Below are 24,727 nucleotides of genomic sequence, written 5' to 3'. Positions count from 1 at the left end.
CGGACACCAAATGCAGTTTCCAGTGCTTATGCAGTGAGAGAATGTTCCTATCAACATGGAGTATCGCTGTTTTTCTAAACAGATTAATCAATTTCTCCAGGAGTTTTCACAGTTAGCCCATTTGGAGCATTGTGATACACATCCTTCTCTAGAGAAAATCTATACAGATATAAAATATACAAAAGATTTCACGATCCAATTCAGTTCTTTGGAGAGTATTCATCTCTTCCTTCACCAAATACTAACTGAGCACATACTATGTGTCAGGCACTGCTCCAGGTACCAAGAGCGACTAAGACACACATAATTCTCGCCCTCATGGAGTTTACAATGGATCTATTCAAGAACACTTACTAGGGTAAAACAACAATACCGTTAAACCTATATATCACATGGGGATTTAGCTTCTGCCACAGAGCGAGTTATTCACAGACAACATTTTATTCCTAAATTAACACATTCATATATTTTGAAAGCAGCCACCATTAAAGTGTTAAGTAATAAATAATGTGTCCTATCATTTATTTGACATTAAAGAACACAGTTTGAATAAAGCCTTCGAGAATAAACACTTGGCACATTAATTGTGCTTAGGACATAAATATTAATACCCAGGAAAGTTTTCAATGAGAAATATGGACTTTACATGAATTTAGTATCAGAGGCACAGCCAAGGTGTGTTTTTCTCTAAATCTATAACACATCTATATCAAATTACCAGCCACAATTTTGAAATTAATTAGAATTCAGAGCATCTGTTTGCTTGCTATTAACTAATGATTAACAACCATCCAAAGGCATACGTACTTAAAAAAAAGTCAATAGCACCACTTAACTCGTAAAATCATTCTTGTCAGTTACAACCTCTTTTGTAAAGTCTTAATTTTTTTAACACAAGCCACTTATTCTCTGGCTGCTCAAAAGCTTCCAAAATGTATCTAAAAATACCACTTTGCAATCAAATTGTTTATAGGCAAATATATACCACCACCTCTAGTACCTTACCTTTATGTTTAAGTTCATTTCATCGTTAGCATCGATAAAGCTGCTTTTAACCATTATGTTTTCCAGTTTTAGATCTCTGTGTACTATATCTACCAAGAAAATAAACAATAAATCAACGAAATGAATAATGGAAAAATAATTAGAGGGGACATTAATAGAACAAATAAATATATTTGACACATTAATGTCCACTGTTGAAAAATTTGAGGAAGGCCAAGTTAATTCTGCCCTGCTTCATTCCCTTTCTTTCAAATCCCTTTTCTCCATATTTCTAACCCTAAGGAGCCATTTTCTTTGACTCTCTCCTCCCTCCCCATTTCCCTGCTGCCCCAACTCACTGTTCTTCATGACAAGTGGCCTGGTGAGTATTCCAAGGCTAGGTATTCCCAGGAGGAGGGAGACAATTGCAGTTACAAGCCCAGTAAGGTTTCCCATATCCTTAGGTCTTCAGATAGAGGATTACTTCTATGTATATGTTAATGCCAATATAAACATTTAACATACTGCAACTTTGTCACATGTACACAAACTATACTTATTTCAGTATATTTTTCTACAACATCAGAACATACTTTCCTACTCTTTATATGTTAAAATAAAAACCAGGGGCCGGCCCTGTGGCCGAGGGTGAAAGTTCCATGCCCTTTGCTTCGGCAGCCTGGGTTCACGGGTTCAGCTCCCAGGTGCGGACCTATTCCACTCATCAGCCATGCCGTGGAGGCATCCCACATACAAAATAGAAGAAGACTGGCACAAATGTTAGCTCAGAGCTAATCTTCCTCAAGCAAAAAAAAAAAAAAAAAAAGAGGACGATTGGCAACACATGTTAGCTCAGGAATCTTCCTCACCAAACAAACAAACAAACAAAAACCCTTGAGACACAAAATCTCCAGTTCAACATGTCAGACCTCAGATAGGATTTTTAAGTATGTGCAAATAATCATGTATGAAACAGTTCCTTTGCAAATAATTGACTCAGTTCCTATCCACAGCAATCATTTCCCTAGACTTGAAAAGTTATATGTGTAATTGCTGGAAAAAGACAGTTGAACGAGCCCTGGACTAGCAATTATACCTAACCATTTATAGCTCCCTTACAAACAGCTCCCAGCTTACGTTTTGGGAATTTTTATTGTTTCTATTACTCTGCTTATCTCTTTTTACCTAGATACGATACAGTTTTAATTAATATATCTTTGTAATATGTTTTGGTCCTTGGCAGGGCAACTCTCCCCGCTGCCTCCATTGTTCTTCTCTTTCATTGTTTTCTTTGCTATTCTCACCCATTTCAGATATCAAGTTCTATGAAAAATCTTACTAAGATTTTGCTGGGAATTATACTGAATTTATAGCTTAATGTGGGAGAACTGATACTAGCATAATAGTAAGCCTTTGGTTCCTGTCCTTGCAAATGTTGCCCTCTGTGTGGAAAGCCCTCCCTTTTTTTCTCTGAGTTTGTATTCCTCAGCTCAAGTTTTCCTTCCTCTGTGAATTCTTCCCAGACTTTCCAAGTCAAATGAGGCACTGACAATTCTACCCTCCTTGCACTTTACATGGCTCTCCATTAGAGAAACTGACATGTTGCATTACAATTTGTTTTCTATACTCAATCTCCCACGAGCCTGAATTCCTTGAAGGGCAGAGGCCTTGTCTAAAGTCTTTGTACCTCCAGAACCCACCACAGTGCAGCAGGTGCTCAGGAAATATCTGCTGAATGAACCCCTGGGCTCAAGTACCAGCCCTGCCACACCTAACCATGTCCCATCCCCTCTCTGGAGCAAAGTTTTTTCTCATCTGCAAAATGAGAAGGTTCTAAAGTCACATGTAAACCAAATCAACCTTGAAGGAAAAAAGGAGGAACATGAGGAAAAGCAGCAGCAGTAACACCAAAGAACAGTAAAGCAATTCAAATAATTGGAATAATTTTTAAATGTGGATTTTAAAGTAGTGAAACTATTCCATATGATAATATACTGGTGGATACATTTGTCAAAGCCCATAGAATACAGAACACCAAGAGGGAACCCTAAAGTATACTTTAACTATGGACTTTGGGTGATATTGATGTGTTCATGTAGATCCATCAGTTGTAACAAATGTACCACTCTGGTGGGGGATGTAGACAATGGGGGAGGCTGTGCATGTATGGGTGGGGGTATATGAGACATCTCTGTAACTTCTACTCAATTTTGCTGCTAACCTAAAACTTCTCTAAGTCTAAAAAAATACAAACCAAAAAACAATGCCTAGAATATATAATTTTTAATGTTATTATTAATATATAAATATTTTTAGAAATTTCACTTTTATTATTGATTTGTCTACTTTTGATTTGATAATATTAGCTGCTTTTCAAACTGTTGAATAGAAATATTCATAACTTCATCCTTGTCTGCAGACAAAGTAATTGTACACCTGCCTTGTTTCTAATTAAAATATATCTATTGTCATGCTTCACTTAACAACAGGGATACATTCTGAGAAATGTGTCATCAGGCAATTTCATTGTTCCACAAACATCACAGAGTGCACTTATACAAACCTAGACGGTACAGCCTACTACACACCTAGGCTATGTGGTACTAATCTTATGGGACCACCATCGCCTGTGTGGTCCACTGTTGAATGAAACGTCGTTAGATGGCACATGACTGTATAAATAAAGCTAAAAAGGAAAAGTTTAAAAAAAAGTTTAAATAAAATCTTCTATGTTAGTAGGCATTATTTCTGCGACTATGAATCCTGAATACAATTACCCTTAAACAAAAGTGATATCTGCATTCATGGAGTCAATGAGCTGGATGATCTTCTTACCCTTATTGTGAAGATATGCTATAGCTGATGCAAGACTTTGAATGATCCACCTTGTCTCATTCTCTGAGAAATGCCCTTTCCTATCCAGAATTTCTTTGAGTTCTCCATCCTCACAAAGCTCCATCACAAGGTACATTTTCTGACATTATATATTTAAAAAGAGAGAGAGAGAGCAAATTATATAGTTGAGGATCTTTAAATGTTATATCTTGCATATATAGTGGAAATATGATCACAATCTTAATCATCAATCTATTAATTCAAAAATATATATCATAGACAAGATACTGTGCAGGATACTGGAGGAATAAGGAAGCCTAAGACATAGTTTTTACCCTCAAGAAGCTCATGGAATAGTTACATTTACAGTATCATGTGAAAAGTGCTAACAGAAGAGGTGCGCCCAAAATGCCATGAGGTTACAGAGGAGGGGGCCTCTGCCTAAACAATGCTCTCTAAGAGGTGCCATTACAGGCAGCTTTGGATGACTGAGTTGGGATTTACAGGTAGAGAATATGGGCAAGAACAAGCATAACACATGGTATTTGCAAAGACTCCAAAGCTTGAGACAGCACTGGCTGTTAAAAGAATAACAAATATCTCCGTGTTAATAGCATTGGGAGTTTGGTAGGAGAGAAAAGAGTGGAGAGGTGAGGGGTGAGGCTAGAAAGAACAGGCTGCTGCCAGGTTGTAAAGAGTCTTGCATATCACGCAAAGGAGTTTGGATTTTTTTTCCATATACGGTAAGAAACCCCTGAAGATTTTTAAGCTGGTATCTGGAGGGGAGTTCCAGGGAATTGTGTACTATTATCAATTTTTCATTTCTAAATGAACACTGTAACAGTAATGTAAAGCAGAGCTCAGCAAACTTTTTCTGTAAAGGCCAGATCAAGATAGTAAATATTTTCAGCTTTGCGGGCCATACAATCACTTTTGCAACTACTCAACTCTACTGTTATAGCATAAAAGCAGCCATAAACAACACAAGAAAACTTTATTTACGGACTTCGAAATTTTAGTTTCACATAATTTTCACATGTCATGAAATATTACTCTTTTATATTTTTTTCAACCATTTAAAAATGTAAAAAACTTAGCTTATGGGCCATAAAACAATAGGCAGCATGCCAGATCTGGCTTGCATGCTGTAGTATGCTGATCTCTCTTTACAGAGGGCAGATGTGAGGCACAGAATGGAAACAAGAAGGGGAAGAAGAGAAAGATATGAAAAATACCTAGGAGGAAGAAACAGGGAGACTTAGTGACTAATTGGGTATGAGTGGTAAAAAGTCATGGATGAAATTCCTCTTCCATATTTGCTGTTTCTTTTGCTGCATATTAAGATCACTCTAGGTTTCCCAAAGGTCAAGTTATCTACTGAGTCAAAAAGATTCAGTTAACTAAAATGCAAGTCTTTTTCACACCTATTGCAATTCAGACACAGACTACACTTCACGTCTCCATTCTATCCTATGCTGCTAGATTTCTGTTGTTTTTAAGATTTGGGGGTATGATTCTAGTCTATAACTGCTACTCATGCAGCTTCTGAATTCAGTCAGCAAGCATGAAGGCAGGAAGAGAAGGTTAACACCCTTTCTCCCTATAGTCTTCTGATTCACTAAACCTCAGGATGCTTTAGAATTTCTAAAGTAACTAGAGAATTATGCGAAGTCTAACACATAAATAAGCTTTTGAACTAAGCCATATCTTTCCACTGACAGCACTGTAGGGATCACTGGTACACGAAATGGTAAGTGAACTCTTTGGAAGGAAACATTACATCAATGGTGCTTACAATATAAATTGACGTCATTTTAAATATGTAAGTTGATAAAAGTTATATCAAAAGTTTTTAAAAAGTCTTTTTATAATTATTAAAAATAATTATGTAGACCTGGAGAACATTTGGACTCACAAGAAAAACTATAATATTCTCAGACTCGACGATCAGTATTAAAACCATGGCCTAACCAAATAGGTAGCAACTTCCATTAATCTTTAAAATGCTTCAAGGGGATGTCTAGGCGTGTGCGCGAGTTGGGGAGGAAGGAAGGAAGATCTGACCCCTGTGAATCAAGGGTAAGCAGTACATAAGAAAGGCAATCACAGATGATGGCTTCCTTTGCCTTCAAACTATTCTAGACTTGGACTCCCACTTGTGCCCAAGATGGAGTAAGAGAGAACAAACTTACCCTCCCTCCTGAAACAACTTAAGAAATGGACAAAATATATAAGACAACAATTTTCAGACATTAGACATCAGGCAGCATAGGGTAATGATCTCTGAGAGAGGGCAACACATGAGGGAAGCCCCGTGATTATCCTCACTTACTGTCTGGAGAGAGTTTCCAGGCCACAAAGCAGTCAGAGGGAATCCAAGCAGAGCCCAGCAGTCTCCATGAACTGAGGAGACAGAGGTGGGAGTCCAGGAAGGGCAAGACAACTAAAGTTCACAAGGTAGAGTACCACAGAGGAGAAAGCTGTGTACAGAGAAAGCTCAAAACTTGCAGAGAGTCTCCTTCAAGTCTTTAGCAGAGGACTGATCAGCGCATGTGTATGAGGAAACTACCCAAAGCTGGGAATAGAGCCAGGGGCAGAGGGAACAGTCACTGGAGTTTACACACAGCCAGGAAGAGTCTGTATTCCCATTAGCCAGAATGGAAAAATCTCATAATTCATGGGGCATCAGGTAGACTACTCAGAAAGGTCTCACCTCAATAATAGGCAAAAATTAGCCTTAGATCAAAGGCTGCTCTGGTGCCACCTAGCAAAGCTTAAAGCAAGCTTTAAAGTATCAGACTTTTCCAAGTAACTTAATGACGTCCTAGAATAAAGCTCAAGAATAGCTATAAGAATATAAAAATATCCAGCATCCAATCAAAAATTAACAGGCATATAAAGAAGCAGGAAAATATAACCCATAATGAAGAAAAAAATCAATCAATCAAAACTGACCTAGAAATGACACACAGGATGGAAGTAGGAGAAAAGGACATTAAAAGATATTATAATTATATTTAAGAAGAAGAAATAAATATTGAGCACATTAAGTAGAAACATGGAAGATACAAAAAAGATCCAAATCAAACTTTCACTGAAAGGGATAAACAGCACATACAATGCTACAGAAAAAGAGATTATTGAATCTGAAGACATTGGAATAGAAACTATGCTAAATGAAATAAGGAAAGAAAAAACTGTGAACAATAACATGTATACTTGGAGGCCCCAAAGTGGGAGAAGGCAGAAAAAATATTTGAAGAAATAATGGCCAAAAATTTCCTAAATTTGATGAAAACCATAAACTCACAGATCCAAGAATCTCCATGAACCAAGCACAAGAAACACAAAGAAAATTACACCCAGGCACAATATAATCAAATTGCTTAAAACTGATGATAAAGAGCAAAACTGTTCTAAGATTTGGGGATAAAAGAAATCACAACTCTAAGACTGAAAGGAAGAGTTGAGAAGACTTTTGGTATCATTGCCATAAAGTGCTCCCATAAAGGGTAACTGTGGTCTTTAACAGTTATTAATCTTTAAGCACTCTTAATGAATCAAGCATAATGCATAACCCAAACAGACTATTACTGCCTTAGAGACTGGCAAAGGACACAAAGACCAATAGCTAATATTTAATGAGACAGATGCTTTGTATCCATTTTCCTATTTAACCCTTCAACAACTAAATGAGGCTGATACTATTATACCCATTTCACAGATCAGGAAACTGAAGGATAGAGAGAATGAGTAACTTGTCATGGTCTTATAGCTAATAAGTGGTGGAGCCAGGACTCAAATGCACAAGCAATCTGACCGCAGAGTCCACATGTCTATCCACTATATTATATTGCCTCCGAGCAGAGAAACACTGGAGCCCACAAGCACTAACCAACCTGGAGGCAGAATGGCAAATAACTTAGGCTTTAGAACAACTCTAAATGAAAATTACAGGCATTTAAAGGGAAGAATGATAACATCTAGGGAAGAAGGAAGATTAAACATGTGGGTAAGACACAGACGACAAAATATCTTCTACATAGTGCCACATATACCCTTGCCAACTTTATTAGAGAGCTAACCTTGCAAAATTAGGACAATATGCCAAGAGACTCCAATGGAGAAACCAAGGACCAAAGCAAAAGGAAAGCCACCTCTACGTAAGCTCTAAACACTATTTGGTTGTGTATGAAGTTGTTTCAACTTCAAACATTTGCTTTCAACATGCCACCCAGAAATATCACTAAAGACATCAATCTAATCATCAGATACCTAATTATACAATCAATAATAAAAGTCCTCCAGAATGCTCTCATCAATCTTCAGTAACGGACTCATGCTGAGGACATGAGCAACTGTGCCCCAAAGGGACTACTTCAGAAGGAAATGATGTTCATTTTGTAATAATAATTTTCAAAACGCAGCACCTGATCAAGTCTTACCTTAGGCGTCTCAAAGACTTGTTCCAGATGTATGATATGTTCATGTTTCACACTTTTTAGAATGTTCACCTCCCGTTCAAGTAACTTCACGGCAGAGCTTCCAGCCTTAAATAATGAGGAGACATAAATTTCACATATGAATGTCACTACCACATACCTCCATATAAAAGTTACAGTCAATTTATATTTTTCCTGTATTTTCTTGAGAAGTTTCTTTTTCAAAAGAGAACATGCAACTTATTACCATGACAAGATTAAATTTACGCCCCTTCTTTCCTTTGTCCAAGTTTAGGTTATATATAATTTGGCCTCAAACCATATCTGTTTCTATAAATTAGCTACTACATGGTCTCTGTCTCCTCACAAAATTATTCCAATTTTTAATATGCTTTTTGGTATTTCCTTCAAAATCCTGTTGATCCTTTGATATTAGTATAATAAAAACAAAATCTACTTTCCAGAAAAAGTAGATTGGGGAAGATAAAAACAGTTTTTCTTTTATTTTGTTTTGATTGTATTTATATATCAAAAGAAACAATAGTCAGTGAGATTCTATACTAAGCCCTGCATTATATCACTTCCTAGTGCCCCGACTTCAAAACTTCACACAGAGAGAGAGAGAGATCTCACCTTCAGAGGAACCTAACTCCAACTTCATCTCCTTGCATGTAACCCTTAACCATCCTGACAGCAAAAGGTAAAGGCAGGAACACCACGGGGAGCACAAGCCCTTCAATCAGGTCTAAGTAATGGATTTCCTACAGTGTCATCTAAGAAATTCTAGAAGGGCTTTCTCTACCCTCACCACAACTGCCACTACCCCAATCATTACCCATCGACCATCATTGATATCTAAATTACCATCATTATTTGAGGACAAGCAATGTGTTCATCCACATAAAAATATCCCTGAAAGGGATAACAAAGGTCTTATCCTTCTTTCCTCCCCCACCCACCCCAAGTTTGGGAGACTACATAATACTTCTTAAAGGACTGGAAAGGGATTGATCGTAAGGCAAAGTTTGCCTGGTTAAAATTTTACCTTGAGTCATCCCTGCTTCCAACAACCACTACCATCTTAGGAGTGAGCAGGAAAGTGCCCACTCACTATGCCCCACCCATGAGGATAAAGGCACATTTTAAGGTTATCCTACAGGGTCAAGAGAAATAGTGAGTGCAAGGCGTGAGTTCCTATCTAGACTGGATATGGAAAGTTACCACAATTTCTCCTAAGATCCATCTCAATTTTTCCCAATGGCTTGACCTGTATATAATGTGGTACTATACTGTCCAATTCATATATTGGCTATACAATTTTATTTCACTATCTTAGTGTCCTGTAAACTCTCAGCATCAATATGTCAGTGCAAAATTATGAATTCTAAGGTTGCAAACAGGTATCCTGACTATTAATCCTAAACTCTAATCCCTAAAACTACCAGACAACAAAGAGGCAAAGGAAATAATATCCCGTGTAGCAGTGTAGTTCTAGAATTCTAAGATTTCTAGTAAGGCTCTGGATCTCCCCTTATTAAGATTTATATGTTACTCTATTAAACTTTAGGGAGAAATGGTATGTAATTTGCTATAATTTATTTTAAAGAATATATAAAACCTATTATTTTATTTTGCAAATGTAACAGTTATCATCACAAATCCAATGCAAAAACACCATAATGTTGTTTTTTTTTCCCCAGGCACAGAAATTTTTTAAAAGCTGATGAAATGACTAGGTGTAAAGCCTGAGGATGTAGATTCCCCCCTAAAGAGAAGCCCAGTCACATTCTCCAATCCTGGAGAAATTCGCTGAGGAAAACAGTCGATACAAGTAAACAATATGGTAGACAGTTGGGGGAAAAGTGGTCCAAACTGAAAGAGCAGATAGGATGAATGAACAGAGAACTAGCTAACAGTGAGAAAATAGGGACTCAAAGGAAAGGAGAGGATGAGAGAAAAGTCTATCAGAACCACATCAGGAGAGATCCTGGGATGCATTTCCAGCTGGGACATCTCTAGCCCACAGCCCTACAGCTACATGTACTGACCATCAGCGATTACCTTCAACTCACTCCGGTAAATTTGACCTAGATTTGCTTATATTGGTTATGTTAATCCTTTCATGCGTTTTTTCCACATAGCACTTGTCTACTTGAGTTTAAGGACTGGTCCCTTCCCAGAAGGCTAGAGAAATGCCCAAACTTCTCAGGGGAGCAGCCCAGGGCCTGGCCTTCAGGTCAGCTGTGCTGATGACACACACTCCCCTGCCTCCCCACCCTGCACTGGCACTGGGCCCTCAGTCTGATGACTCTGAGAAGCCTTACCTTCTCTTTGTTCACTTTTTTAATAGCCCACTTAGTTTCTGTTTCCTTGTCCGTAGCTTCAATGACCAATCCAAAGCTCCCTTGTCCCAATATTCTTCCAAAGGTATAGATTTCCTAGATAACAAACAAGAGATCCTTTGTCTCTCTCTGCCATTCACCAGGTATTAAAAATGAACACATGATACTGACAGATATCAACTCAAGGGAAGAGAGACTCTACTCCAGGGTAAAATCAAATAGAAAACATTATATATTTGCTTTAATATTAATAAACACATCTTAATTAAGCCAAAATAAGTTTTGATGATTTCATTAAATGTCCTTTTGAGGAAAACCATAAAAATCCTAATGGGGAAATGTGGAAAACCTCAAAAGTATAAAAATGAATCTCTTACAAACTACAATATTAATGAAATATCTTTATAGGGAAAAGGAGGAATGGAATATTACTACATATAGTTTGCATGTATAAAATACATTCACCCAAAGACTTGTCCCAAAACTCTGAGAGCTATATTATAAAATCAACACATATTAACCATTGAACAAACTGTTTGCTTGTTTCCCAAGTAACACTTTTTCTTTATCTTCGTTGTTTCTATTGAAAATAAATTTTGTTGTTTTATTCCTCTTGTTTAGGAAAAGCAGTATGTGACAGAAATTTTAGTACAAACCAGCACGAAGAAGACAATAAAAACCATCCACAGTAATACTACTCAGACCAAGAATCCTTCCACTTATCATTTAGCTTCTGCTTACAAAGATAGAACGCACTGGTCTTGCCAACACCAGCTTTCCGGTTCACATTGTAAAACAACAAACAGGTAACTCATTTACACTTTTATTTCCTGTGAATTTGGTCGGGGGCAGTCAGAGTGCCTGATCCAAATCAACTCCAGGGCATTAACAAGAGTTTCTGGGGCCGCCATGCTGGGGACTAGAACATGAGAGAACAGCTGAGGTAATGCCACTAGGTGACACCTCCGCTGGGTCAGCCAGCCAGAGCCTTCCCTAGACATGCTCCTCTTTCCCTCCTTCAGCATGCAACAGGTAAGCCAGCTGCTAGTCTTCATAGTTCCTACTGCTTGCCTACTGATTGCCTTTCTTATTTTCATAAAAGAAGACTCAACGCCCAACTACCTACTTCCTTCCTCCATGAAGGGCTTCCCTGCCTAACTCTGCGCCATAGTCATCGTTCCTTTATTTTGACTTCCTTCAGGATGTATGTATTAGTCCTGAAACACTATTATCACATTCTTGCTTACAAAAGTTTTGGCTCATTTTTTTCTTCAAAGATGGTCTAGAAGCTCCTTAAGAAGCTGTTTCTTTTGTATCTTTTAAAAAGCTTATCCTGAAACCTCGTAGGGAAAATATTTGTGCTGAGTGCATGGGGGGAAAGGGAGGAGGAAGGATGGAAGAGAGGGAAGGAGGGAGGGGAAAGGAGAAAGGAAGGAGGAAGGGAAGGGAAGGAAGGACGGAAGGAAAGAAGGAAGGAAGAGGGGGAGAGAAGGAAAGAAAGAAGGGAAGGGAAAGAGAGAGAGAAGGGGTGGGAGGGAGGGAGAGGAGGGGAGGGGAAGGTGACGAAAGAAAGAAAGGAAGAAAGAAAAAAGAAAAGAAAAAAGGAAGCATTCAGCTTCAACATGTTAGATTTTCCTTAGATATCTCCTTGTGATATATACTTTGGGGGTTACAAAGATGAATAAAACACAATTCTTATTTTCCCCAAATTTATAATCTACTCAAGAGATGAATTTATTACTTAAATAATAAAGTCTTAAGTTAAAAAAAAAAGTGCAAAATGGCAATGGGACCAGAGACCGGAGCCAAAATACTGGGAGAATAAGCAAAACATTACAAAAGAGGTGGCTTCTAAGATTGGCATGTGAGGAGGGGCTGGCCACGTGGCCAAGTGGTTAAGATTGGCATGTGAGGGAACAAAGGCAAAAAAATTGAGAATTTGTTTCTATAACCCAAGCAAGGCAAGAAAGGCATTCCAAAGGAATAACAGTGCAAATGTGGAATGAATGAGTGAACTGATAAATGAATGAATAATCAATAAATCCAGTCAGCAAGCCAGCCTCAGGAATCTTCTATATATACACACATTTGAGAGAAGTGACAGACTGGGTATGGGATTCGAACCCTGGAGGAGGAGCTCTGGACTTAGGGTCTTGAATGTGGTGAATGGCAACTCTTAGACTCACACAGGGCACATCAGCCCAGGTGACTGTCCCCAAGACACTGCTTTCTGATGACTTATACTTACTTTGGCTCCTCCCTCTTCCCCCCTACCACTTAACAGTGAGAATCAAAACAGAAACAAAAATAATTAAAATAAGAAAAAACATTTTATTTTTATTATTCTTACATGCAACTCCCAACCACATGTTATGTAAAATGAATTAAATTTCAATTTAAATGTCATTTACCCTTTTTTTCCCACAGAACAAAATAATCTCAACTCCATAACCATTTCTCCAATTTTTCTTGTCCTTTACAAACTGAACTCTCATTTTCTCTCTAAACATACAGAACCACAACTTGGACACAGCATTTTAATAGTGTTTAAATAGGATTTTTAAAATGAGGAGTGGGTAGAGGAATAGCCCAATTGCCAACTAGCTTTTTATAAACTAATCTTTTTCTTCAATCAACTGATTTGACTTCATTACATAGTGGTGAAAATAAGGAGAAAATGACTTCTTGTTTAATAATTTTAAGAGGATGCTATTAAAATGGTAATGTAGATCTATTTTTATTGACATAGAAGTCCATGACACAGTGTAGAGTGTGAAAGCACACACGTGTGATTCCACTGTGAAAACGTGTGCATGTGGGGGTGATTACACTGATGTCTGGAAAGATGTTCATTTAAATATTAAAAGTAGTTATCATTGGGTAGTAGAATTGTGGATAATTGTAACTTCTTTTTTAATACTCTTCTGGAATATTTAAAGTCTTTAAAATAAGCCTGTCCATTTACTGGGGGAAGGGAAACCTCAACTATACCAGTTAAGGTTACTTCTTAAAACTATGTATATATTTGAAATATTTCATAATTTAAAACAGGAAAAAATTAAAATAAAAAAATAGGATAAGACGTATGCATAGAAAAATGAAGTAAAGGTAATAAATGCTAAAATTGGTTATATCTGGCTCATGAGTTTATTTTCTTCACTTTTCTATCTATATTTGACTAATTTTTCACAATGAACACATTTTGATTTTATAAAAGTTCTTATGGCTAAATTTAAAACTCAGTAAATTTGTGGATTTTTAAAAAATACAGGGCTTTTGTTTAAAGGGGGAGATTTAAATATTTCAAGTCACAATTTCTCAGGAAGTTTTTCTGATCACTTCAAGTAAATTTCCAAATAGCTCTTAAAACAATTTTTTTAAGTTATTTAACGGTACTGCAATTTTCTCCTTATAGTTGTTCTTGTGGAGGTTCCTTTAATCTGATGTTAAAGTAACACATTTTAATTTCTAAAATGGTACTAATATTTAATTCATATTTGTACAGAATAATTACAATCCTGGGAAGAATAATAATCCGTATTCATCCAATCACAGGCTACAGTGGAGGCGGTCCATGAGGGAAATTCTGGCCTCACTACCAGTCATCAAGGAAATGGACAGCCAAACCATCTCAAGTCATCTGGTCTCTCTCTGCGTCTTGCAGAGGTCTACACAAAGACTCCACAATTGCCCTCAGCAAGAGGCAAGACCTGAAGACCAAAACGTTCTCACTGTATCTAACAAAAATGCCCTCCACTTTAATTAAAGTCCATTTGGCCCTCCATGAACACAAAAAATAATAAGTCCGAATTTTGTTTAATAAAGATTTTGGCAAAATTGAAAATGGTAAATTTCCTCCTTTCTGTCCTTCTTTTCCCTAGAGACTTATTTTAAATCATTTGTGCCATTAATCATCGACTTAGAAGAAACCTAAAAGTTTCTAGTAGCTTCAGTTTGCCCTCGATATACCTGAATAGCAGCTCCATTGTCCATCCTTATGTGAGGAACTTTTCCTTCTGTAAAGTTGCCCCGACCCCACTGCTGTTGAGATATTTTTCTCTCTACATTTGAGGTTCTTGAGGGCTTGGGCCAAAAAGGAATAAAAAATTAACTTTAAAATATAATATACTTGTTGACAAAGAAGAATTCTAATTTAGATAATCTGACAAATCTTTACTGTGTGCCATAATATTTACTGTGTACAAGATAGTTCACTGTCTTTTTCAAATTCTAAGCTCTATATGATTTATTGGCACATTAGGCTAAAAGAGTGCTTACGAAGTCATTCAATCTAATCTCCTGAATCCAGGCAAGTCTACAGGACAACCTGCATGGCAGATACATCACAACTTACCCGATGATTCTTTAAAATCATGATATGAAACCTTCACAGCTTTCTCAATCACCTTTGTTTCAAAACATAACAATCATCTCAAATAGGTTATACATTAAAAATTACTAGCCAGACATTCACAAAATATGCTTCAAATGAAAATAACGTAGTAACAACTCACTCAGAGATGCCTATATGGTAATAACTATACTGTAATACAAATCAGAAACAACAGTTTAGGCAGAAAATTTGAAAAAGTCGAACTTTGAGGGCTGAGAATCTAACTTTTCTCAAACTTACTGCTCTCTGTCTCCAAAGTTGTGCTATGTCAATTACAATCTTCCACCCTGCCTCTTCTCTACAAAGGTGAGCACATCTAAACCAGCCCACCGACTAGTCAGATTGTTTGCAACTAATGCAAATCAATTTTGTAAAGTATATTTGATATTCCACCTGGATAATCAGGAATTGCCTTAAATAATAACCACCCTATGTTTACGACAAGCATAAATCTCATACTTTATCAGCTGAAGAAAATAACATTCCAAATTATTCACAATCCTTGCAAGTAATTAATATGGGCAAAGGTCGGACATATAATGAAAGAAATTACTAACCAACTTTGCTCACGTCTTACGTAAGAAGGAAGTGTTCCCTTAATAGTTAAGAAGGCAATGAACTAGCTGACAAGGGCCTATGGGATATGGATGGAGCTAGGGATGGGTTAGGGAATGGGATGTCAACTTGTGCTCAGATGCAGAATCTTCGATATTTACCAAGTCTTTTCCAGAGGCAATATCTTTGTTGGTTTGTTTTTCTTTTGTTCTCTCCGGTGAAAGTGCACATTCTGAACTAGCAACACTTGATGTCTGTGACATTTCCACTACTGAAATTGGAGAAAGACTTTTTCGACAGGAACACACACAAAATACATTTTTCTGAGACGTAGATGAACAGTTGGAGCATTTTGTGCATTTTTTACCACCGCCCCTATCAGCCATTTGCTTAATTCTGCAACAAAAGCAACTTGAAAGAAAGATGTTTCCACTGTTTGAGGAAGAGAACCAGACCTAAAAAAATAAGCTGAGCTGATGGCAAAAACTGTAACTTCCAATTGGTGAGGTCCTTAGGTTAATGACGCACTACACTATATGCACACAGGAAAGCTGCGGAAAGAAAAGATATCGCCATTTAGAACACTCTTTCTTATCCTATTACCCTCCTAGAAATCAGAAAAAAACTAACAACTAGCACCAAAAACATTCTGCCTACACATGAAGTTAATATTTACAACAAAATTAGGAAATATTTCTAAAAATCAATGGATTCTCATCTTTTAAACTGGAATTCTTGACCTCAAGAATTTTATTTACTTAACAATCAAAAGAATAAACCTCTCTGCTCAGAACCATGAAACTGCTGAAACGCACAGTCTGAGGAATCAGTTTGGTGGGCTATCACCTTTTTTTTAATGAAGTAGAATAGAATACCTAATATCAGGGTATTTTGCATAGATTCTTGGTAAGTTCTGTGAAACCTTTTATTTTAATTATATAGATATATGTATAGAATGTTTGTGCGTGTGGGTGGGTGTACTTGGTCACATTATAAAATGTATTTCTTAACGTGGGTTGTGGTAAAACAAACAAAAAAAAGGCTTAAAAATACTGGTGTAGGGGTCAGCCCCATGGCTGAACAGTTAAAGTTTCAGATGCTCTGCTTCAGCAGCTTGGGTTCACGGGTTCGGATCCCAGGTGCAGACCTGCTCCACTCTTCAGCCATGCTGTGGAGGCATCCCACATACAGAATAGAGGAAGACTGGCACAGATGTTAGCTCAGGGCTAATGTTCCTCAAGCGAAAAAAAAGAAGAGGAAGGGGGCCAGCCCAGTGGTGTGGTGGTTAAGTTAGCACCTTCCACTTCAGCGGCCCAGGGTTCGCTGGTTCAGACCCCGGGTGCAGACCTATGCACCACTTGTCAAGCCAGGCTATGGCAGGCGTCCCACATATAAAGTGGAGGAAGACAGGCACGGATGTTAGCTCAGGGCCTGTCTTCCTCAGCAAAAAGACGAGGATTGGCAGCAGATGTTAGCTCAGGGCTAATCTTCCTCACAAAACAATAAAATAAAATACTGGCATAAAACATACATCACTGTGATTTCAAAATTTAAACCTTAGTTTATTTATTATTAGACCAAATTCATATTATACACTTCAGAAAGGCGTAGACAACTTGATTTTATAAAATTACCTAATTCTAAAAGTTCAAAGGCAATATTAGAAGCATCCTCATTTTTATACTCAAATGGCAAAAACAGGAACTAGTGGGTGTTATTTTTCACTAAGTGTAGAACAGGTAGCCCAGCATCTACCTAAGAGCTATTGGCAGCTGTATGGTGGCAAGGAAAGCTCTGAGCTGAGGAGGAAGGGAGGACTGCGTTCTGCAGTACATACAAGAGAGCACCTTGAGAACCTCACAGAAGTAACTGGGAGCACATTAAAATCGTTTTGTACCATACTATTTCATCTATTATTTAAAAAGTATATTTTGTAGTCACAGATTGATAAGGCTGGGGATACGTGGAGTATACCTTTGTCCTCTGAACTGAAATAAACTTAACCAGAATAGGAAGTTAGATATCCATTAAAGAAATATCTTTCTAGTTTTAGTTTGTCTAAGACTGGTTTTCTAATTAGAAATGAGTGCTGATTTCTATCAAATCCTTATCTATTGTGATTTTTTCTTATTGGATCTTTTGATATGTTCTATGGTATTAAAAGCTTTCCCAAAATGAAAGCATTCTTGCTTTTATAGTGTGAACCCTGCATGATCATGATGGATGATTCTTTTAATGTGCTGAAATATAACGTGCTTGTATTTTGAGTTTTCATAGTCATACCCATAAGTTAAACCAGTCTGGAATTTTCCTTTTCAGCCATCTTTGTCAGGTTTTGATACAAGATTCTAGCTAGTTTCATAAAATAAATTGGTTATCTTTCCATTTCACAATGCTTGGTAACAATCTGTATAGCATGGAAATCTTCAGGAAAATCCCCTAGGCCCACAGGATTTTATGAAAGATATTGCTAGTAGTTCATCCAATATTTATTCTCCCATTCTTCCTTACTAACAGAATCATGATTTTGTCCAGGGCAGCAATGTGCTTATTAAAAATCCTCCATTTCCCAGCCTCCCTTGTAGGGATGGCCATGTGACTTATGGCCATGAACGTTATAGAATGCAAGCAAAGCTGTACTTAAAAGAAAATTTATATTCTCAAACCTTTATTAAAAAAAGAACAAGAAAGGATAGAAATATACTACATGAGGGCCAGCCCTGGTGGCCTAATGGTTAAGTTCAGCATGCTCCACTTTGGTGGCCCAGGTTCAGTTCCCAGGCATGGACCTACACCACTCGTCTGTCAGTGGCCACGCTGTGGCTGTAGCTTACATACAAAAAGAGGAAGACTGGCAACAGATGTTAGCTCAGGGCAAATATTCCTCAGCCAAAAAAAAGAAAAAAATACACACACACGCACACCCCCCCCCCCGACATGAAAAGTCAAACAAAGAAGAAAAACATGATTAAGGAACAAAATTTAAGATGAACAGAAATAACAAAGAAATGTAGGTTTTGTTGAATTTTGCCTATAAGGCCCCAAATAAACTACTCACTACCTTTCACATTTCATATCTTACATTCTCTCACTTGCTCTAGCCTCCTTGCTCTTCCTCGAATGTGCCAAACCCTCTCCCTTCTCACGGCTTTGGGCCTCCACCCCCTCTGCCTAGGCTGTTCTTCCCTCAGGCATCTGCATGGCTTGCTCCCTGGCTTCATGGCGGTTTCTGCTCAGGTGAGAGACCTTCTCTAAGCACCACCTGAATGAGCAGGCCCATTCACTCTGTCCCCTTCCACTGCTTTATTTTTATTCATAGCACTTATTTCACTCAGCAAGTCCTCCACCAGCATTCTTTCCTACTTCTAGGGAACAGATGATTCCTATACAAACTGTTTCAGAGTGACGAAAAGCTACCCAGTTCATTTCATTCCATTAGAATAACCAAAATCTGACCATGGCAGTGTTCTCAAAAAGAGAGAAGGAGTTCTTAACAGGCCAACCTCATTTGTGAATAGATGCAAAAATCCTAAATGCTGTACTTGTATTTACCCCAGCTGATGTGTACAGCATAGTCTAAGATTATTAGACAGAAATGATGGACAAGTCAGCCCAATAAGTATGACCTTTCATCAAAGTAGTATGAAAAATTCTCCTGCTGTGATCAAAACTCATAATGGGAAGCACTGGAAAAGGTGTATAGAAAGGACCCTCCAGACAGGCAGAGGGAACAAAGAATGCACCCAATGACACTAAACACACACACACGCCCCTCTTGCAAAAGCCTGACCTTGTTTTTCAAGTATATGCATCAAGAAAAAGAAAACTCAGAATATACCTGTATACACTTTGCAAAATGATTCAACTTCAGGCCTTGGAAGAACATGCTTTGCATTTTAGGTTAAATATAAATGTAACCATCAATGACTCAGAGCGGTAGAATAGATCTGCAAATAGCAACTTTTCTGTTTAGGAAAAATAGTGCTTTCTCTCTGCAGGTGTAGGAAAGTCCCATGTCAGATGTGTAAGGCATCATTTTATGCATGTGTTAAGAATATTGATTTTATAGCACTTTTTATAAGAAACTGAAGGAAGTGTTCATAAGGTAAAGGTTTATTTAAAGTATAACTGAGTTCCTTCATTATAAACAGTACTCCTAAAAGCATGTTTACCATATCCTTCAAGTCTATACATATATATATATATATCCACAGACTTAACAGAATCTTTACACATTAAATTTTCCCTTTTTAAGGTGGATTTTTTTGTGAGTCAAAAAACAGTTATCTTCTTCTTAGCTCTGTTCAAGATGAATTTCCTTTAATATCTTAGTCAATTTCTCAATAAATCATATTACCATAGCATCACTGACACTGACATCGACTTCTGAGTACTCACTTGCTCTAGTTTCTGACTTCTCTGTTGCCCTAGAAGTATTTGGTAGCTACATTCAGAAAGCATAGGGGTTCCTATTACTCGTGGAGGATTTTCATTTCTTCTCTCCAACCTACCAACCACTACATTTGCCAAAGTAATGTTCTACTTTCTTACCAAAGCAATTCTAAAACAATAGATTGAATAGCCGCATGGAAAATTCCTTGACAAGAATTAGATTTCAAATTTAATTTATTTTGGCTGGCTGAATTCTAATTATCCTAGCTTAAAAACCAAAATAGAATAAGAATTTACTCACATTTCTTTCTTTCTCACCTATGAATTGACCTGAAAGATTTGTTACTAAAATAAATCTACTATCTAGCAGGCTAGTGATATCATTCATATTCAAGAGGCATAAAATTAAGTATTGCAAATCTAACATATCTTTATGTAAACACAAGGATGAACAGATCTTCTATAGAATCATGGAATTATGTTAAACAAGACTTTAGATATAAAAAGATATATTAAAAAATCAAAAAGCTTCTAATGTAATAGTGTCTCTTTGCGTCTCCAAAGATGGGACAACATAGTTATTAGAGATAATGTAAACAAATAAAGTAAGTTCAAATCATGTCAGTATTTAACTAACATGTGAGTCGCTCTTTGGCTAAAGGTTTCACTTTATTTTCAGAACTGAGACGAGTCAATAGAACAATTCTGATAAGGAAAATCTCTGAACTTTTATTTAAGCATAAAAAGGTCTCTTACATATTGGCCCTGGAAGATATACTTACAGCAATTTCCTCAAGAAAATGAACACAAGAATGGTTTTATGAGATATAACTAGCTACAATTTTCTTCCCAAAAAACAATTTTTTAGATTTCTTTGCTAAGACTGTCTACAAGGAACCTCAATAGTCACTCAATTCAGTCAAAAATGTGTTCTATTCAAGTGAAGAAAAAAACTTACAAATTGTCTGACATTATGCAGGTCAAGCTGAATGGCTGTATATTCACTTTTCAACTTGTTTTCATAACACGCTTACAGAGCCTAAAGAGGGGCCGACGAGCTTTTAGACCATAGTGCTCTATTTTAAAGGAGTCCCACACTTGTTTACTATTCCCGTTATGGACATGGTTAGGAAAAAGGAGTCTGTGCTGTCTTATAAAAGGATTTACAGTACATTTAAAACTCACATTATTTCAGAGATTTTTGAAAAATACTTAATAGCTGATGTGTGCTATTAGGTTTTTTTTCTACTTTAACTTGAATAATATTTCTCACTAAGCTGTAATCTGGAGGGACAGTCTTAAAGGTGGCCCTGAGACTGACAGTTTAAGGTAAGAATAGAGATTTTACTAGGAAAGTTTGGCTTAAAAAGGCTGGATAAAATCAGGAGACCCTGGTTCTTTCTTGCTGCTATCCAGTGTCTTTTCTCCCTGTACATTATAAGCAACCTGAAGCCAGGGACCTTTACGCCAGCACAGGCCTGTCCTTGTACATAATAGACACTCAGTGAAAATTTCTGAGTGTTCATTTTGTGAGAAAGAGCCAGAATCAGAAATCGCTTAGGCAGATGTATAGGAAGAGTCATCAAAGAAAGGAGGAGGTCACATGCAGGAGGGGTAATATCTCAAAGGGAATGTGAAGGCGCTCCTCATAGATCTGGAGAGGATTAGGCATAAAGAATTAGACTTCTGTGTGATTCAAAGAGAGAGTGCATGCCAATTTCAATCTAATATAAAGGCTTCCTCACACTTAGAACTGTTAAAGATAAAAGGAAAGACTATCTCAGACACTAGACGTATCTAAGTAGAGGGTAGAAGGTCAGTTGGCAGAAAACCATAGAAAGTATTTAAACCTAGACTAGGACGTCTTGAGGTTCTCTCTAGCCTTAAAAGTCTACAAAGATGAATCACTCCTTCTAATGATCAGCTGAGGCATAGCAGACACTTAAAGGAACTGAAGTGGCAGTTGACCTCATGTCCACTGTGGAGGTTTCAATATTATAATGGGGATTTTGCTTTCCTACCGCAGACCAGGCCAAATCAGTTACAGCCCCAAAACTCACCTCAGCCAATCTGAATTTCACCTGTAACAGAGGAGCGCTGTCAGAACTTCCCACGGGGACAGGGTAGCAGTAAGCAGGAGGAAGGGATGAGTCGGAAGGCTGGATGTGCTGAGAAGTAGTGACCCTGACTAGAAAAGAAAAAGCTAAATAAAGTGTAGAATAAAAGGTAGTGTAAAAAAATGGAAATAAGACTTCCTTCCCACTCATGAAATCAGAGAATAACAGGTGAAGAGTGAGCAAGTGGGCCCACATGTAGCTAAGGCAGCCAAAAAATACGACATCACCAATAGACTCTAGAAGAGAAGGAGAGCCACTCTGAGGATTGTGGCATGAACACACAGCTAGGCACCATCCAGGAGGCTTAAAAGAAAACAGTATTCTTGTACTCAGGAATCTCTTCTTCCCCAGCCTTACTGAGGTATAATTGACAAATAAAGTTGTAAGATATTTAAAGTGTAAACATGATAATTTGATATACATATACATTGTGAAAGGATTCCCTCCATTGAGTTAATTAACACATCCATCACTTCATATGCTGGGTACAAACTTTCAGTTACAAGATGAATAAGGTCTGAGGATCCAATGTATAACATGTGACTGTAGCTGATAACGTTATATTATAAAACTGAAATTTTCTAAGAGAGTAGAACCTAAATGTTCTCATCAGAAAAAATAAAGGTAAATATGTACTCAGGAATATTAATCCAATTAGAAATAGATCAACAAGATTAAGAATTTGATGGCAAATTTGAGAGATGTGCTAGCTTCATTTATCAAGCATCAATTAATAATTTTGCATTAATAAAATATACTAATATGTGTGGTCAGAGTGGTTTCCTGTACGCCAAGGAGTGTTGAAAGAGGAGATTTCCAACGCCAGCAACGTTCCATGAAACTAATTAGTTAGCTAAGAAAATCTGTGATGTAATGCTCCAACCCAGATGTTTACATGAGAAAAGGCATTGTGACCCTCAAGATCATATTCAAATACTAGAAGCACAATTTAGAGGTAACCAGGCAACTTTCCTCTTGGGGCTAGACCTCTGCAAACTCGACAACTCCAGTCTACAACAAAACACCAACAAGAGAGTCCATGATTCCTGTTTCCAAGTTTCTGTAGAAATAATATTAATTTAATAAAACAGAAAATAACAACAAAAACTACTTCTCTTAACTGTGAGCTCCCCCTGCCCAGGTCAGGAACTATGTTCTATTCAGCCTAGCATCTTGTGTCCAGTCTCAGGCCTCCATTAAATAAGGATTATTGATTGAAAGTCATTCACTGAGTGACGGAAACAATGTTTTATAGCTTATAAATATAACATACAACGTAGTTGCCTAGTATAAGAGAGCCAGTGCCCTGTCATGTAAACACAGTCAGAATATCCTTGTGGAAGTCTCCTGGCCAAAAAACTGCACTAAAACCCAACCCTTACTCCACCTTGAAGCTCTCATTCTAGAGCAAAACCCCAAAACCCCAATACCAAGCCTGACGCCAATCCTCTAAAGTTCCACCTGCTTCTGAAAGGTTCCGGATCAGACAAGATGTTGTAACCGCACTCACGTAACTTGAGTATGTCCTACTCAAGACTTGTGGTTTTCAGGAGTCTTGAAGGATATAAACACAGAAGTATTTATTTCAGTGATGGACCATACTGTCAATCTTAAAGTGTTTCTGCCAGCTAAGGTCAGTCCCCAACAACTACAGGCCTTGGTCATAATAAACCTTTTTACTAAGACCCTTATGTTCAACAAAAGATCACTATTTTTGGCAGATAGTGTAATTAGCAATAACTGGTTCATTTCTCTTTCATAATAAAACATGCATGTCACAGCCAAGACCAAAAAATTTCATGTGAGCTATATGTTAACCTTCTGAGGCTCCCCAGCCAAAACACCTTGAGCAAGGATGCCTATTTTCTGGAAGAATTTGTTCTCTTCACTCCTAGTGATGAGCCATTTATCTGCAGCACACAAACTCCACACTTACAGCTAGAACAAAAGCATTAGAATGTCATCTCTCAGGAACCAAGGTGGCACGGCTGTTAAGTTCAACAAGACAGGAAAGATAGGGGAACTGAGACCTAAAAGGCACTTGATCGCAAGGGTCCTGTAAGTCTGGCCAAGAAGAGCGTCCAGAGGGTAGTAGTGAGTTAAGCAAAGAGCACCAGAGGTCCAAGTAGGACAACAGGCCAGCTGAGAATCTAGCCATCTAATAGTTCATGTATGTCTCCTTTCCTGAATACCTGTTATACACCAAGGATGGTAATGGGTGCTGGGGATAAAGAGATTATCAAGACACGGGCCTTACTAATAATGATTATGATAAAGATCACACTAGGTATGTGCAAAGCACAAAAGTGATGCAAAAGAGGGAGTGACCAGGGAAGTAACTGTAAACTAGTAAGAAACAAAAGAATTTTTAGAATGAGAAAGCCCAGGATTCAAATTCCACCTCTACCACTTACTAGCCCAGTTCCCCCATATGTAAAGTGGAGATGATAGTAGTAGCTCTCTTATATCTTATTGTTGTAAGGAGTAACTAGATAACACTTGTAAAGTGCCTAGTATTTTGTCTGGTAAATATTATTGCTTTAAAAATCATTATTACTCATTTGCTGAGGGAAAGGTCCCAGAGGTTTCATGGGACAGGTGATACTCAAATTAAGTCTTAAAGAATGAGTTGGAGTTCATCTGGTGAACAAGTCAAGGAAAGGCTCT

General features: G+C 37.5%; 1 protein-coding gene across 19 annotated transcripts in view; it reads right to left on the bottom strand.

Moving 5' to 3' along the window:
* Positions 1 to 24,727, bottom strand: part of STK33 (serine/threonine kinase 33) — a 129,805-nt gene that overhangs the window by 48,468 nt on the left and 56,610 nt on the right. For 11 of the 19 annotated variants that reach the window (XM_046638541.1, XM_046638542.1, XM_046638540.1 and 8 more), the window contains 6 exons: positions 15,713 to 15,822; positions 14,573 to 14,686; positions 10,586 to 10,699; positions 8,265 to 8,369; positions 3,820 to 3,958; positions 1,006 to 1,094 (listed from right to left, as the gene is read on the bottom strand). In XM_046638541.1, coding sequence (XP_046494497.1) covers positions 1,006 to 1,094; positions 3,820 to 3,958; positions 8,265 to 8,369; positions 10,586 to 10,699; positions 14,573 to 14,686; positions 15,713 to 15,822 — 671 coding nt within the window. Of the gene's footprint in view, positions 1 to 1,005; positions 1,095 to 3,819; positions 3,959 to 8,264; positions 8,370 to 10,585; positions 10,700 to 14,572; positions 14,687 to 14,957; positions 16,103 to 23,490; positions 23,615 to 24,727 lie in introns of those variants that run through there. The other 8 variants (XM_046638547.1, XM_046638544.1, XM_046638549.1 and 5 more) reach the window with 4 other exon arrangements.

This window comes from Equus quagga, chromosome 14 (assembly GCF_021613505.1).
Source record: "Equus quagga isolate Etosha38 chromosome 14, UCLA_HA_Equagga_1.0, whole genome shotgun sequence".
In the NCBI taxonomy this organism is placed as follows: Eukaryota; Metazoa; Chordata; class Mammalia; order Perissodactyla; family Equidae; genus Equus; species Equus quagga.
Note: the sequence above shows the minus strand (reverse complement) of the source record. Positions and strands in the feature narration are given on the sequence as shown.